Here is a 17,495-nt window from a genome sequence, read left to right as displayed (position 1 = left end):
AGGACATCATGAGAGGACATCATGATGCTATGAGAGAACATCATGAGAGGACATCATGGTGCTATGAGAGGACATCATGGTGCTATGAGAGGACATCATGGTGCTATGAGACAGACATCATGAGAGGACATCATGAGAGGACATCATGGTGCTATGAGAGGACATCATGGTGCTATGAGAGGACATCATGGTGCTATAAGAGGACATCATGGTGCTATAAGAGGACATCATGGTGCTATGAGAGGACATCATGGTGCTATAAGAGGACATCATGGTGCTATGAGACAGACATCATGAGAGGACATCATAGTGCTATGAGACAGACATCATGAGAGGACATCATGAGAGGACATCATAGTGCTATGAGACAGACATCATGAGAGGACATCATGGTGCTATAAGAGGACATCATGAGACAGACATCATGAGACAGACATCATGAGAGGACATCATGGTGCTATAAGAGGACATCATGGTGCTATGAGACAGACATCATGAGAGGACATTATGGTGCTATGAGAGGACATCATGAGAGGACATCATGAGAGGACATTATAGTGCTATGAGACAGACATCATGAGAGGACATCATGGTGCTATAAGAGGACATCATGGTGCTATGAGACAGACATCATGAGAGGACATTATAGTGCTATGAGACAGACATCATGAGAGGACATCATGGTGCTATAAGAGGACATTATGGTGCTATGAGACAGACATCATGAGAGGACATCATGAGAGGACATCATGGTGCTATGAGAGGACATCATGAGAGGACATCATGAGAGGACATCATGGTGCTATGAGAGGACATCATGGTGCTATGAGAGGACATCATGGTGCTATGAGAGGACACAACTGGAGACAGACATCGTGGTGCTATGAGAGGACATCATGGTGCTATGAGAGGACAGCATGGTGCTATGAGAGGACATCATGAGAGGAAATCATGGTGCTATGAGAGGACACAGCTGGAGACAGACAGCATGGTGCTATGAGAGGACATCATGGTGCTATGAGAGGACACCATGGTGCTATGAGAGGACGCCATGGTGCTATGAGAGGACATCACGAGAGGACACCATGGTGCTATGAGAGGACATCATGAGAGGACACCATGGTGCTATGAGAGGACATCATGAGAGGACACCATGGTGCTATGAGAGGACATCATGAGAGGACACCATGGTGCTATGAGAGGACATCATGAGAGGACAACATGGTGCTATGAGAGGACATCATGAGAGGACACCATGGTGCTATGAGAGGACATCATGGTGCTATGACAGGACATCATGAGAGGACATCATGGTGCTATGAGACAGACATCATGAGAGGACATCATGAGAGGACATCATGATGCTATGAGAGGACATCATGGTGCTATAAGAGGACATCATGATGCTATGAGAGGATATCATGGTGCTATGAGAGGACATCATGAGAGGACATCATAGTGCTATGAGACAGACATCATGAGAGGACATCATGATGCTATGAGAGGACATCATGGTGCTATAAGAGGACATCATGATGCTATGAGAGGACATCATGGTGCTATAAGAGGACAGTATGGTGCTATAAGAGGACATCATGATGCTATGAGAGGACATCATGGTGCTATGAGACAGACATCATGAGAGGACATCATGAGAGGACATCATGATGCTATGAGAGAACATCATGAGAGGACATCATGGTGCTATGAGAGGACATCATGGTGCTATGAGAGGACATCATGGTGCTATGAGAGGACATCATGGTGCTATGAGACAGACATCATGAGAGGACATCATGAGAGGACATCATGGTGCTATGAGAGGACATCATGGTGCTATGAGAGGACATCATGGTGCTATAAGAGGACATCATGGTGCTATAAGAGGACATCATGGTGCTATGAGAGGACATCATGGTGCTATAAGAGGACATCATGGTGCTATGAGACAGACATCATGAGAGGACATCATAGTGCTATGAGACAGACATCATGAGAGGACATCATGAGAGGACATCATAGTGCTATGAGACAGACATCATGAGAGGACATCATGGTGCTATAAGAGGACATCATGAGACAGACATCATGAGACAGACATCATGAGAGGACATCATGGTGCTATAAGAGGACATCATGGTGCTATAAGAGGACATCATGGTGCTATGAGACAGACATCATGAGAGGACATTATGGTGCTATGAGAGGACATCATGAGAGGACATCATGAGAGGACATCATGAGAGGACATCATGGTGCTATGAGACAGACATCATGAGAGGACATCATGGTGCTATGAGAGGACATCATGAGAGGACATTATGTCCCAACACTCACCCTTCTTGTCCATCAGCCACATGAACAGCAGCCATGGGACGAACCCGACCGGACCCCAGAGAACCAGAACCGCGATGTCGGACTTTGTGAAGTTGAAGGCCAGACCAGCAGAGTTCTGGATCGGACCCCAGAAGTTCCAGACCATCCCCTGCATGAAGCCCAGCAGGGAGAACAGGGTCAGAACCAGCCACCTGCTGCGGTACACCCGGCTGCGGGCCGGAGGGCTGCTGGACGGATCCGGAGGAGACAGAGAGGGGACCAGGAGCGGCTCCCTCTCTCCAGGAGCCTCGGGGCTCGAACCCGCGGAACCCATCAGTAGTGTTAAATGTCCGTCTGTCTGTCAGTTTAAAATCCCGGTAGTAGCGGAGAGTAAACCCGGAAACCCAGAAACCCGGAGACTCACCGGAGCTTCTGACCAGCACAAATAACAACAACAGCTGCTTCTGTCACTGAACTCTACTGCGCATGCGTCAACTAGTGATGTGTTGATCGCGAACGAGCCGGTTCAAAGAGCCGACTCTTTTAAGTGAACAATAAGAGCCGGTTCCCATTCGAGAGCCGTTTTTTTTCTTTCTTCTTGAAAGGGACTGTTTGTAACATTTTACACGTATAAATCTGCCGGATCGGTTTCCAATGGGTGCTCACGTGTGGCTACGCTGTTTAGACCACTCCTCTACCTGCCATCACTCACACACCGCGCTCCTTCTCTCTGTTTCGCTCCACTCTCACGTGCATGCGCGCACACTCCACACTGCAGAAGAGTTAGTTTAGCTCTGAGAATATCTAGTGAATGTACAGTGGACGTTTGTGCAGAAATAACTGCTGCAGCTCCTCCAGACCAACAGAGGTTTCCCGTGTCTTGTGAAGTGACAGGGCTCCGCAGAGAGAAACGTTATCGTCTCCGACCAAAACTCCGGTGTCTCCCCCGTTCCCTCCGGCCGCGATCGGGAGGCTGAAGCAGGAAAAGCCAACACTAGGATCAGCAGTGATTCATGGAGAGACCTTCGTCTGGTCAGCTAACATTACTGCCAAGCAGCTGAAATATAGAGTGATATTGTGCTTTTAGCTGACGTGTGTCTCCTCACTGTGTTGAGTGATGCTCCTTCATGTCTATGTAGAGCGAGCACAAGCGCCAGCAACAGGACGCTGACTTTCGTTGACTTAACGGTCATCAGGTGAAGCTGTTATCAAGACATTTATGATTCTTACAAACAGTCCCTTTAAGTGATATATGCGCAAACACACTAATCAAAAATCCAAACAGCGCTAAATTTAGCTGAATTATAAAAAGGCAGAAGTGATAAAATGAAGTCGTTTGGGAGCCAAATGAACCGGTTCACTAAAAAGAGCCGTAATTCCCATCACTACAGTGAACGGAAACAGTTTAGAGTAGAGGAAACTGTCTTTCGCGGGCCGCCATCTTGGCTCGTCCAGCGCGTCAGCTTGACTGGAGCTGCTGCTGCGGCCGCAGAGCCGTAATGGAGTAGTTTCACAGTGACGTGCTGGCTGCTGCAGATGTAACACTGATCATGTGATGTTTGTTTACTTCCGCCTGAACCTCGACAGCACGTGTAGTGAAAGGTGAGCTGTTTGTTCAGATAGATATCTCTCTTTCCACGAAGCTAGATAGCTAACATTAGCGTTCCTGGGATATTATCCTAGCATTAGCTTAGCATTAGCTTAGCATTAGCCTAGCATTAGCCTAGCATTAGCTGCTAGTGTGACAGTGGAGACTTCATCAACAGAGCTGAAACAAACACAGTCTTCTGTGCTGATGGTTTGATAGTTAGATAAGTGTATTATCTGATCAGCTCAGTTGTGTTCTCTAAACTGTGTAACTTTTAGCTTAAAGTGTCTCATTCTGTCACATAAAGTTAAACCTAGCTAGTGAAGCTATGACCCGCCCTACTCTGCCTCTGATTGGCTTACCAGGATGTTCTTCAACAATTCTAACCAATCACACGCCTCATTCCTAAACCTGACCAATCCAGTCAACGAAGGCAGTGAGTATTAGCCAATCAGAGGCCGAGTAGGGCGGGACATGCCCTCTCTGTAGTAGGAAAGGCAGCTTTATTTGTAGAGCACAGCTCAAAGTGCTGCAAACCAGTAACTGTGTTTTGTGATACTGAAACTACTGATCACTTATCTTTTCATTGTAATGTATTCTGGAGCTTTATGGCTTCATATACATGACTGGCTTTTCCCAAAAGTTTCTCATCTGGGAAACCTCTCTAAAGGACATTGTTTATGTTGTTTATGTTGTTTATGGTGTTTATGTTGTTTATGGTGTTTATGTTGTTTATGGTGTTTATGGTGTTTATGTTGTTTATGTTGTTTATGGTGTTTATGGTGTTTATGGTGTTTATGGTGTTTATGGTATTATCATGGACAATAACAAAGATGACTTTCTGCTGAATAACATTCTCATTCTTGGAACATTTTATTTGCACAAATCCAAGTATATGAAAGTGAAACCTGTAAATTGAATGGGTTTCATTCTGAGTGTCTTTCTGACATAAAAGCCCTTAAAGTCATGAAAAACAAAAATGCATTGAAACTTCTTAGCATAATAGAAGAATATGAATTACAGGTAAACCCCTATAGCCCTTAATTTAATTTATTAATTTCATGTATAATTTTACATATTTTATTTGTTCTTGCTCTGTATGTACCTTGTCATTTTACTCTAATGCAATGATCTATGAGCCATGTTGTTTGTAAATTTGAATTTGTTTAATAAAATAAAAAAATAAAAAATTCAAAGTGCTTTACACAAACATTCAAGAACATTGTGACAAAGTGCAAAAGAACATCAAGACATAATTAAAACAGTTATAAAAACATAAAAACATTAAAGATTAGAAAATAAAATAGTTTGACGTAAATCAATTTTTATTTATTGTCACACATTGTGTTATACACAGCACAGCACACAGTAACATTTAGTCTCCTGTGCAGTGGAGGCGTATTGGCACCTCCGTACTTTGTCCGTGCGGGGACTTGAACCGGTTCCTAAGTCAAGTCCCCACAGCCTGAGCTACTGCTGCATCTCAGACACATCTCAGCCGGTAGACTCTGGTATAATGTGTGTGAATGTCAACTTTAACACCAGCTAACCTGAACCTACAGTACGTCCTCTGTGTTGCTACTAGAGGTCATGGCTGCCTCCGACTCCACGAACCCGTTCAGCCCAGAGGAGACCCGGAGGATCCTGCATCACCTGCAGCAGCCAGCAGTCTTCAGGAACATGACGGGAGGCTGGCCGGTTCTCCGCTGGACTGCTGAGCATCTCTCTGACCGCCTCGGAGACAAACTGATCCGGTTCAGACTGGGGAGGAAAGAGGAGACCAACAGTAAGAACAGAAGATTGATCCAGATCTGAGATAAACATGCAGAATGAAAACTGACCCAAAAAGATCCACTTCAGGTCACCCACAAAGCACTCCTAGTGGGCTCTAGTTGTTTTAACATGACTGAGAGTATGATAGATAGATATAGATATAATATAAGAATAGAATACAGTAGAAAACTATGAAACTAGAACAATATTAAAATAAGAAAATCAAAGATTTAGTTGAGTTTGACTCATAGGATGTCATTTCCATCCCTGCATTTACATATTGTTTTTCATCTGTGGCTGTTTTTCAGTGTCCTAGAATAGTTTAGTAAACTGTAAATACACTTAGAAAAGTGAACTTTCTGACAGATTAGTGAGTGAAATGTTCCCTCAAACAAACATGATGGAGGAGTCGCTGGAGTTCTTTGTCCAAACTGTCCTCTCTGAGACATTAATCCTGGACGGTCTCTGCCAGAGAAAGCACTCTGCTACTGATGAAGGCCACTTTCATTTCTATTCAAAACTCCTGTAGAGCTGATCATCCATCAGTTTTACTTTGGTTAATTGATAAACTTTTTGTGTTTCTGATCACACTAATGCACAGATGAGTCTCATATGGCAGCTCTCTACTTTCACCCAACGATCAGTGAGCACATAATAATAATAATAATAATAATAATAATAACAACAACAACAACAACAACAACAATAACAATTATAATAGTAGTGATAATAATGATAATGATAGTAATAATAATTAAAATATATATAAAATTATTATTATGATATTATTATTATAAATAATAATAGTTATAATTGTGATAATAATGATAATAATAATAGTAATAATAATTATATATAATAATTATTAGTATAATTATAATAATAATAGTTGTAATGGTAATACTAATTATTAGTATTATTAATGATAATATTTATATTATTAGTATTATGATAATAAAAATAATTATTATAATAATAAGAGGAAGAATAATGATGATAATAATAGTGATAATAATGATATTAATAATAATAATGATACTAATTATAATAATATTAATTATTATTATGATAAAATAATAATGATAATAAAAAATAATCATGGTGATAATAATAAATATTATTATTATAATAAGAGGAAGAATAATGATGATAATAGTGATAATAATCATATTAATAATAATATGATAATAATAATAATACATGTAGTAATAATATGATTATTATTAATAATAATAATATGATGATAATAATACATATAATAATAGTGATAATAATAATAACTGACTGTAGTTAGAGGACCTGAACATGAAGACCTGGAGGCTGTTTAATGACGTTTCTGAGCGTCTCTGAAGCAGCTCTAAGTAACGCCTCCTCCTCGTCCTCCTCCTCCTCCTCCTCCTCCTACTTTCTCCTCCTTCCTCCTCCTCCTCCTGTGATGAATAATAACGGAGAGCGTGTCCTCTGATAAAAGCAGCTAATTAGATTTCTAAATCAACAGCTGACGGGAGGCCATCACTCATCAGGGATTATAAACGCCATCACTCAGCCGGCGACACACTTTGTTCACTAAAACAAACACAAACACGCTACAACCGTGATTTATTAAATAATAAAATGTCATGTCTCTGTGATGATGCATCGTTGCTGTGATATTATTGATTCCTCTCGTTTCTAGCTCCTCTGTTTGAGACCCAATGCTCCTACGTGGAGGCCAGACTGGACCAGTTCCTGAGCTGGACCCGGGACCAGACCGGGACCGACGTAGGACCTTTCTGTGATTACCCAACCTCAGAGTACTGGGCCTACGCCGACTACAAGTACATCGCTGTGTTGTTTCAAGATCAGCCGTCCATGTTTCAGGTAATCTCTGAGGCTTATTTTGACCTTTGACTCCTTGATAAGTTTGTTATAATATAAGATTCAGCGACAAACGTGTGCTTGATTTGATTATATGTTCAGAGTTTTGCTTTTAACAAAATATCTTTTCTACAAATCTAGCAAGTAACTTTTTAATCTATAAGGGACATGTAATATTTTATACTTCTGGTGAATATAATCCAATCAATCTGATTTCCATAGATGTATGTTGTATATACAGTTCCCTTAGTAACATTTCCTTATAACTTTTTTTGCCTTTTTCTGACATATTCAAACTTTTGTTTGAACATATATTTCGGACATAGTTTGGCTTTTTTTTTTTAGCGGCTTTTTTTTTAGCATTTCTTCAGAAATATTTCAGCCTTTTTTTTAAAACAATTCAGAGATATTTCAGCCTTTATTCTGACTTATTTTCGGACATATTTCAGACTTTTATTCCGACATATATCGGCCTTTTTTCGGACGTATTTCGGACTTTTGTTTGAACATATTTCTGCCTTTTTCAGGCCTTTTTTCTGACCTACTTAGCCTTTTTTTCAGCCTTTGTTTGGACTTATTTGCAGACATTTTTCTGCCCTTTTCAAATTTTTTGTACATTTTCAGGCATTTTTCAGAATTTTGTTTCGTACACATATTTCAGCATTTTTCGAGACTTTTTTTTCAGAAATGTTTCCAACATTTTTGTGACTTTTATTCAGACATATTTCTGCCTTTTTATGGAAATTTTTTGGGCCATATTTCGGACATTTTTTGGCATTTTTTTCGGCCTTTTTTCCCGACATCTTTTGGACACATTTGGCCTTTGTTCTGACTTATTTTCAGACATATTTTGGCCTTTTTTAGAAGTTAGCATGCAGCGTTAGCTCTGCTCTGTCTAGCTCTGCTTTTCCTGTCAATGTGTGAAACCCAAAGTGTTTCCATCCTTTACTGGATGTGTAGTGTTTACCACGCTGGATTTAACATGGGAGGGTGCAGCTCGTATCCACGACGACCCTCCAACGTTTTAGACTTCTTGAGGTTTGTTTTGGTTGACGAATACGGAACGGATATGACGTCACGTTACTCAGTCTACCACAATAAAAGCGGTAACTTCCTTCTACCTCCACAGAGACTCAGATGAAGCAAATATATCGATTCTGGCATTAAAAAACATCTATTTAGAAATCGTAAAACAATCCTGATACACAGGTGAATGTGTGTTTTTATTATATAAAAATATGTGTCATATGTCAGCATGTTTAGTGTTTTATATATTATATTGATGTTTTTTATGATCAGTTTTGTGTCTTTGAGTTCCATGAAATCGCTCTATAAATAAAATGTATTATTATTATTAAATTATTGTTTAGTTTTAGTAGATTTAAGATTTATACATGACCTAAAGGAATGACCTCACATCCTGTCTAAGCAGGCAAAGTCAAGAAATATTATAAATACCTCATTTTCTTTAAGATGATAAACACATTTAGGAGTTTCTTAAAGTTAAATTTAAAAATATTATTCCCATTCTGTTACCTTCTAATCTGGTTGGAAGAGCTTCGTCTTATCAATAAATTAAACATTAAATAAATACAAAAAATACAAATTAAAAGAGACAAAATGTTCCTTTATAGTCTCTTTTCTTCTGGATGCTCATTTATATTCTTATATCTTTTCTTCTTGTTTTGACATTTTCAATTAAAATGTTGAGCTGTTGGCCAGAACGACTTTATATTAGCTGCTATTCTCGTCCTCCGGGAGGTAAAGACATAAATAGTGGCGTCCTCCTTTCTCTCATTCATTTCATATTTTTATCTCATTTTTACTGAACGTCCACCGGCAATTATTACCAGCTGACATTCACGCCTCTGAGACGCGGCGTCTAACAGGATGAATGGTGACCGGTCTGTCATTTACTGCCGCATGCATACATGGTAATGACTTCATTATCCAGGACGCCGTCGCCGCCGTGCCGTCTAACGGGACGTGATTGACGGGACCGGTTTTCTTTGAGAGATGACAGATAGTGTCTCTACGGCGAGGTCACTGATAATAGGACCTGTCGGAGGGCGTGAGCGAGCTCATCACGACCGTAACAACGACATAGACATGTCATTTAACAGTCAGATTTATATGTTCATATTATGTTGGGGTTGATATCCGTCGTCTGATTGTGTTACAGGATGTCAAATGGTCCCAGTTTGGTTTTGAGGGACGTGACGGGAGAGAGAGCACGCTGTGGGTCGGCACGGAGGGCGCCAACACGCCATGTCACCTGGACTCGTACGGCTGTAACCTGGTGCTGCAGGTACAAGGACGGTAAGACGCATCATCAGAGCGTTGGGTTTGCTGCTTTAGACGTCGTTGATATGTAGCGTCTAAAAACACGTGGAAAACGCCAGCCGTGCTGCTCGGTAGCGGCTAGAAGGGAGCCCGTTGACCTTGAATGGCTAAGGTTAGGCGTTGACCTTGACCTTGATGATGATGATGATGATGAAGTTGCGGTTATTTAGCAGTGATGCTACGTGTCCACAGAGGCGTTTTTATCGCCTCGCTTCCCAGCATCGGACGCTTGACGGGCTGCCTCTAGACACCTGATTGGATGAACTGTTTCCCTCGTGTGCTGCTGCTCTCAGCTCTCAAACCGGAACATGGCAGCTCGTTTGGAAACTTTCTTCTCTTATATCATGAAAAGAGTTCACTGAAATGTGCTTCTGCAAACATTTAATGTGAGAAATAAGATCTAGGATCTAAGATTTAGATCAACAACAGTTTCTAGGGAGTTTCCAGAGGCGGCGCGTCGCGTTGGACGCTCCTGATTTGCATAAAGTAGCCTAGACCTCAACTTTATGCAAATGAGGAGAGGGCAACATCTCTCGAATCGCGCCGCCACGCTACCAGAATGCATTGCCTCTTATTATAAGCACGTATAGTAATTATATGGCGGTGTGTTTTAGTCAGACGGAACCACGATGAGATGGATCCGTAACGTCCCGACCAAACAGCTGAATGAATATCTAACAACAACTTGTGATGTCACCTGTTGGCGTAGGAAGCGCTGGCACCTGTTCCCTCCGGAGGACACCGCTAACCTCTACCCGACCAGGATCCCCTACGAGGAGTCCAGCGTCTTCAGCCAGGTGGACGTCCTCCGCCCGGACCTGAGCAGGTTTCCTGCTTTTCCTGGAGCCAGAGCCCACGTGGTCACCCTGCAGCCGGGACAGGTCAGAGATGTTATATATATAAGACATCACAGAGGTCTCATCACCGGCCCGTCAGGAGAAACATTGTTCTATCAAACACTGAACTAAAACTCATCGAACGCCTCCTTTTTATAAAATCAGTCGTGTTTTTCCCGACATTAGAACGCCATCCTGAGTGATTAGCTGGAGTCTGATGTGATGCGACGCCGTACTTCTACATTTATGTGATGAACTGCTGGTGACACCGGCAGCCATAACTATAAAACATAACTTTTATTGGTAAAAGTAGACTCACAGGGAGATTTATTTGTGGCGGTGTCCTCCATAAAGAGCGTGAAGCGAGGCGACGGTCGTGACTCGTGTCCCAATTAAAACCTGTTTAAAGTGCGTCACCTTCAGCAGACTGGAGCGTTCTATATCGAAGGTTCAGCTGCGTTTACAGAAACCGGGTCAAGTTCAGTAGATCAGCTGACTCAGGAGGAGAGTCCAGAGTGTTGTGTAATCAACGACGGCCGTCACGGCGCCCTGATTTTTCAGAACCGAAGTCGTCCTGAAGTTTTCTTCAGCTCTAAAACTCTCTGATTTGTTTGTCCCACTTTTTCCTGGTTTCAGATTCCAGCTGCATTGTTTCGTTCCTCAAGAGTCAAAAACGTTGACAAAGTAATAGTGGTTGTGTCTCTTCTGACGATCTGCTGCCGTCTGAGCTCCTGTAGAGCGATAAATACGCTCCTATCGGCGCTGACAGGGAGCTCTGACGGCTGGTGAAGCAGGTGAAGCAGGTGAAGCAGGTCAGGGTCACCACTGATGCTTCAGCAAGTCATTCACACTGATTCTACCTGATGGGGAATTAATTTTCAGGTCTGAAAAAAAAGATCTAAAAAAATGTCCGAAAAAAAAGATCTAAAAAATGTCCGAAAAAAAAGTCTGAAAAAATGTCCGAAAAAAAGATCTGAAAAAAAGATCTGAAAAATGTCGGACAAAAAAAGTCTGTAAAACAAGTTTGAAAAAAGTCTGAAAAAAAGTCTGAAAAATGTCAGAAAAATAAGATCTAAAAAAATGTCAGAAAAAAATATCTGAAAGATGTCGGACAAAAAGGTCAGAAAAAAAAGATCTAAAAAAATGTCAGAAAAAAAGATCTGAAAAATGTCTGAAAAAAAAGTCTGAAAAAAAAGTCTGAAAAAATGTCCGAAAAAAAGATCTGGAAAAAAAAGATCTGAAAAATGTCGGACAAAAAAAGTTTGAAAAAAAGTCTGAAAAAAAAGATCTGAAAAATGTCTGAAAAAAAAGTCCAAAAAAATGTCCGAAAAAAAAGTCTGAAAAAAAAGATCTGAAAAATATTTTATAACGTTATCACACTAGTAATAATAAAAAATCCTGAAACAACATCTTCAGTTTGGTCCATGAATGAGCTGTGAGGAGTCAGCGGATCAATAACAGAGTCACTGAATGAATGAATGAACCTCTGACTGTCTGTGGGGGGGGGGGGGTAGAAGGTGTCTGCTGCCATCTAGTGGACGATCAGTCCCTCAACATTTATCAGTGGGTGATGAATCAGAGCTTCTACTGACTGGTTCTCTCCTCTGTGTTCAGGTTCTGTTCGTCCCCAGACTCTGGTGGCACTACGTGGAGTCTCTGGATCACGTCACCGTCAGCGTCAACTCCTGGATGGAGGCGGTGAGAAACCAGATCAAGTCTCTACGTCTCCCTTGTCCTCAACTAGTCAGGATGGAAAAAAAAGAATAAATACTGGTGATCAAAGTAGTTTTCACTCCTGAGTTTATGACCTTAGGTCAGGTTTTTCCAAGATATTTTTTCTACAAAGCAGACAACTACAGTAGAAACAATAATGACATAAATAAATAAATAAGTAAATAAAAATAACTACAAATAATAATAATAATAATAATAATAATAAATAAATAAAAATTACATTAAAACCACGTAATAAAATTAAAAATCTTTCTAAATTCCTTTAAAAAACGTGTCTGCGAAACATGTAAAAAAAAGATTTTGCAACGATCATTTTTCTACCAGGTAGACAAGCACAATATAAACAATAATGACAAAAATAAATAAGTAAATGAAAATAACTACAAATAATAATAAATAAATATTACATTAAAACCCTGTAATAAAATTACATTCAATAAAAATAAAAAAAATCTTTATAAGTTCCTTAAAAAAAAAGTATTTGTGAAACATGAAAAAAAAAGGTTTTGCCAGATGATTTTTTTTTTTGGTCAGGATTATTTCTTTTTTTTTTCAAACATAGCAAAAATAGAAATTGTGGAAGTTAAATTATATTAATACTATTAATTATCAGCGACTTTAACAAATCTTTACAGGGATGTAACAGAAGTTCTGAAACGAGTTTGTCAATTAATCAATTAGTCAATCAGCAAAAAATTAATCGACAACAAAACAAAATGTAACTTTAATTTGTTTTACAAAAAGTGTTTGTTGTTGTAATACTCACTTTGGCCACAAGAGGCTGAAGTGCACCTCCACAGCATGTTCTAAATAGGAATAAAAGCATTTATTCATCTTCGAAAAAGTATCCTGGTTAACCTGTTTTTCCACCCATCTTAAAAGATCTATGGGCAGAAATGGAATATAATATTCATAAGTATGTTTTCATTAATGTATAATCAGCTGATAATAAGAACTGTTGTTTTCGTTAGCATAGAATGAGCCGTTTATATCTTCACGGAGCCGTCCGCCATGTTTCTACAGAAGCCCAGAACAGACAAACCAAACTCTGGTTCTACAGAGAGACTTTAATGTTTTTACGTCACCTGAAGGCCTCCGTAGTTCTCCGACACGCTCGGCACACGGGAGAAGTTTCAGATAGTTGCAATCTGCAACCTCACCACTAGATGTCACCAGATCTTTAACTCATGAATACAGGAGAGAAGACAGGTTAGATCAGATTATAAAACAGATCAGCAGAATATTCTTTATCTTCTGACTCACCTCTCAGGACTCCTGTCAGGACTCCTGTCAGGACTCCTGTAACTCGGCTCAGGACCTGAAATAGTTAACGTCGTCCCGTCTCCGCTCTGAGTAATGATCTGGTCCGACAGTAAAAACATTTCCCGTCATCGTGATGAGTGTGTGTGTGTGTGTGTGTGTGTGTGTGTGCACAACCAGGAGTGTGTGCCGCATAAAAAGCCCCCCCCCACCGCCAGACAGATGTTTATTCAGAGAGCCGGTTCCTCTCCAGCGTTCCCTTCAGGGTCACAGACACACAAACACACCGTGTCTGTACCGCTCAGGGTGATTATCTGGACAGGAAGGACTCACTCTCACTTCCTGTTCCTGTTCAGGAGGAGGACGACGTGGCCAGAGTCGGTGAAGCTGTGACCAAGGCCGTCGTCTGCGCCCTTAAGAGAGACGACGACACCGACGACTGGCTCAATCCTACCGAGGTAAAGAATTAATACTCTGATCAAAAATGATTTTATAATAGATGTTTTAATGCCAGAATGGATATATTTGCTTCATCTGAGTCTGTGTGGAGGTAGAAGGAAGTTACTGCTTTTATTGTGGTAGTCTGAGTAACGTGACGTCATATCCGCTCCGTATCCGTCAACCGAAACAAACCTCAGTGTAAAACGTTGGAGGGTCAGCGTGGATACGAGCTGCACCCTCCCATGATAAATCCAGTGTGGTAAACACTACACATCCAGTAAAGGATGGAAACACTTTGGGTTTCACACATTGACAGGAAAAGCAGAGCTAGACAGAGCAGAGCTAAAGCTGCATGCTAACTTCTAAAAAAGCCAAAATGTGTCCAAAAAATGTCGGAAAAAAGGCCGAAAGAAATGCCAAAGTATGTCCAAAATATGGCCCAAAAAATGTCCATAAAAAGGCAGAAATATGTCTGAAAAAAAGTCACAAAAATGTTGGAAACATTTCTGAAAAAAAAGGCAGAAAAATGCCTGAAAATGTCCAAAAAAAGGTGAAAAAGGCAGCAAAATGTCTGCAAATAAGTCCAAACAAAGGCTGAAAAAAAGGCCTGAAAAAGTCTGAAATATGTCTCCAAAATATTCGAAGAAAAAGGGCGAAATAGATAGCAGGAAACGTTATGGTATGACGGTAACGTGGCGGTGGAGCCGGCCGTCGCTCTCGTCTCCGTGGTCAAATGGGCCGACGCTACGACTGTAGAGCACCCAGATACTGACATTTGTGTTCTCTGCATTGAAACGGCCCCGATGGAGCTGACCATGATGGATAAAGAGAACGGAGCTGACGGGAGAGCTAGAGACCACCTTGGAGAAGTTACAGGAAGTAGACACGTGGGACTACGTCCGCTTTTCAAAATAAGGTGTTAACAAAGGGAACTGGATATACAAAATACATCTATGGAAATCAGATTGATGGATTATATTCACCAGAAGTATAAAACATTATAAATTAAAAAGAAAACACCACTAATCTGTGAGGGAAATGTCTTTATTCTTTGATTTTTGGGTTGATGGATAATCAATACTTCCTGACAATAACTGATCTATTTGACTTCAGGACATCTCTGACTACATACAGGCTGAAAATCAAACATTCTTATTATTTCCTGTTCTATTAGAGGTGTTGACATTCTTCTGAAAGGCTCAGTGTAAATCAAACTAATCCTTGCAGCGTAAACATCATCTTCATCCTGTTGTAGAGTCGGCAGCTTTACTCTTCCTCCCTCCACTGTGTTTCATGTCTGTTAGCAGGCAGCTGGTCTTTGGGGGGAACTGTCTCTAACAGCTGGTCTGTGTCTCTGCAGGACGGCGTGGCGTCCCACAACGACAACATGCTCTGTGTGAACCTGGCAGTGAGAGCTTGTGCTCAGAGACACAGCAACCTGACCCGGGAGGACCCGAGAGACGCCCGCCGTCCGCTCAAACGGGACTCCAGAGGACACGTCAGGAAAGACAGGGACTCCTTCAGGGTCCCCTTCGGACCTCATCTCAGTCCGGTACGCTGTCAGCAACGAGAAGACGAGGACTCGCCGGAAACTACAAAAGATCTGGAGGTCAAATCAGACGCGGCGCCGAGAGCCGAGCGTGCATCTGCTGATGGTTTAACTCAGCGTAGATCATCATGTGACTCTTCAGAGGATTATGAGGAACCAACGCTCACCACTAATGATCTGCTGGCCTGCCTGGTGCATCCTGACGTCATCGCCCGCGTCACGGAGCTTCTACTGGAAAGACACGCAGGAAGTCACAGCACCGCGACGCCATCGTAGCTTCAATATTCACAACATTTAATACGCCCGGATCGACCCCAAGCTTTTCTACTACTCATTGATAAAGAGATGTAGGGATGCACCAATACTGTGTCCGATACTGTGCTCATGTACTCGTACCCGCAAAACGGCTCTGATACAAACAGCACCGTGACGTTAACCTCTCGTAACCATCTTTCGGGTCCTATCGCACGCGCTCACGCTCCACCTCCCCGACGGGTCGGGTGGGTTGCAGACATCGCCGCAGACCCCTGGCGCCTTTTACGTGGGCCGAGCCCCGCCCTGGGGGCACAACGCGGTCAGGGCACACTAAGGACGGTCCACCGCTTTGTCCGCGGCCCCGGGAAGCACCTTCACCCCGAGCCTTTCCAAGCCGACCTAGAGCCGGTGACGGCGCACCGCCTCGTATGCGGGACTCCCCAGCCTACCGTGTGTCGCTCACACCCTCCAGCTGGCTGTTAACGAGGCTCTTTAGGCACAGAGAAGTACTCGTATCGGTACTCGGTATCAGAGAGTACCCAGATGTAAGTACTTGTACTCGGTCTGAAATAAAGTGGTATCGGTGCATCCCAACAAGAAGGTGTGAAACATGTCCATAAAGTGGAGAAACACGGGAGTATTGTTGCCCCGGGAGGAAACCGGGAGAGGGCGATGAAAAGTATCCTCTCTCTGAGATGAACCCCGGATGCGAGGAGTCGTAATGTGACGAGTGACGTAATCGAGCCGCTCTAACGTTTCCTCGTCTTGTCGTCCTGTAACATACTAATCCTGTTTGGTTCCTCCAGAGGAAGAGAAATGGCCACTTAAATCAATTTGGTATGCTAATAATCCCCATAACTCAAGATAATACTGCTGAGATGTGACCATTTGTTTTCTCTGTAATGTTTCCTCGTCGGTGGACGACCTCAGCCGGCTGACGGTAATACAAATAAAGATTATTATAACGCTGCGGTGATGGATGCTGCAGCTCACACATGGACCAGAATAATAAATGTTATATTTGATGTGTTGTTTTCCTCCGACATGAACATCAGCAGATTCAAACGGAGGAGACTGATAACGATGCACATTTTAATCTGTAAAATCTCAAACAGCACAAGAACAGGTTTTAGCATCAGACGTCTATTTGCAGAAGTTTAACAGCAGAATCTCCCAGAGCTTTAAAAAAAACATCCATCAAGTATTCATGACGTTAAAGGACCCAACTGTTGGTTTTGCATGTTAAACTAAAGGTCACATATACAGTCATTTACAATATTGGTGACTGTTTGTTGAAGCCAGGACTCTAGACTGAATTCAAAATTATACTTTTTACTATTTTCTACCAAATTAAAGAGAAAATAAAAACATTTTTGTGTTTATTTTTGTTTTGACAAGAGTCACATTATGTAAACAAACTAAAGTGTTAAAATTGTGAAAATAAATGAATATTTTGTATTAAAAGATTCAGTGGAAAATAATATTAATATATTATTTTAAGGCTAGTTCGTCTGCATTACACCCGCCAAGTGTTACGTAGATC

At 41.5% G+C, this 17,495-nt stretch overlaps 2 protein-coding genes and 1 long non-coding RNA gene across 5 annotated transcripts in view; 1 reads left to right on the top strand and 2 right to left on the bottom strand.

Annotated features, from left to right (window-relative positions):
- The window catches only part of slc49a4 (solute carrier family 49 member 4), a 70,696-nt gene extending 67,890 nt beyond the window's left edge, over nucleotides 1-2,806 (bottom strand). Inside the window, exon 1 of the mRNA XM_037789893.1 lies at nucleotides 2,338-2,806. Within this exon, the coding sequence (XP_037645821.1) occupies nucleotides 2,338-2,650 (313 nt within the window). The 5' untranslated portion in view covers nucleotides 2,651-2,806. The remainder of the gene's footprint in view (nucleotides 1-2,337) is intronic.
- Nucleotides 2,807-3,677: 871 nt separating this feature from the next.
- Nucleotides 3,678-16,977, top strand: hspbap1 (hspb associated protein 1). 3 transcript variants are annotated; one of them, XM_037789954.1, is made up of 8 exons: nucleotides 3,683-3,918; nucleotides 5,467-5,690; nucleotides 7,353-7,537; nucleotides 9,717-9,853; nucleotides 10,587-10,758; nucleotides 12,328-12,411; nucleotides 14,064-14,165; nucleotides 15,509-16,977. In XM_037789954.1, the coding sequence occupies exons 1-8, from the start codon at nucleotides 3,872-3,874 to the stop codon at nucleotides 15,971-15,973; spliced, it is 1,416 nt and encodes a 471-aa protein (XP_037645882.1). In that variant the 5' UTR covers nucleotides 3,683-3,871; the 3' UTR covers nucleotides 15,974-16,977. The 3 variants fall into 3 exon arrangements, with proteins under 3 accessions (XP_037645884.1, XP_037645882.1, XP_037645883.1); XM_037789955.1 differs by having other exon boundaries at nucleotides 3,761-3,918; nucleotides 5,490-5,690; XM_037789956.1 differs by lacking the exon at nucleotides 12,328-12,411 and having other exon boundaries at nucleotides 3,678-3,918.
- On the bottom strand, nucleotides 5,204-11,446 carry LOC119500290. Its single transcript, XR_005209590.1, has 3 exons — nucleotides 11,033-11,446; nucleotides 10,575-10,743; nucleotides 5,204-5,665 (listed from the first exon to the last, which is right to left on the bottom strand). It is a non-coding gene; the product is annotated as an uncharacterized LOC119500290 (long non-coding RNA).
- Nucleotides 16,978-17,495: the final 518 nt, after the last annotated feature.

The sequence above is a fragment of the Sebastes umbrosus genome, chromosome 13, assembly GCF_015220745.1.
Source record: "Sebastes umbrosus isolate fSebUmb1 chromosome 13, fSebUmb1.pri, whole genome shotgun sequence".
NCBI lineage: Eukaryota > Metazoa > Chordata > Actinopteri > Perciformes > Sebastidae > Sebastes > Sebastes umbrosus.
Note: the sequence above shows the minus strand (reverse complement) of the source record. Positions and strands in the feature narration are given on the sequence as shown.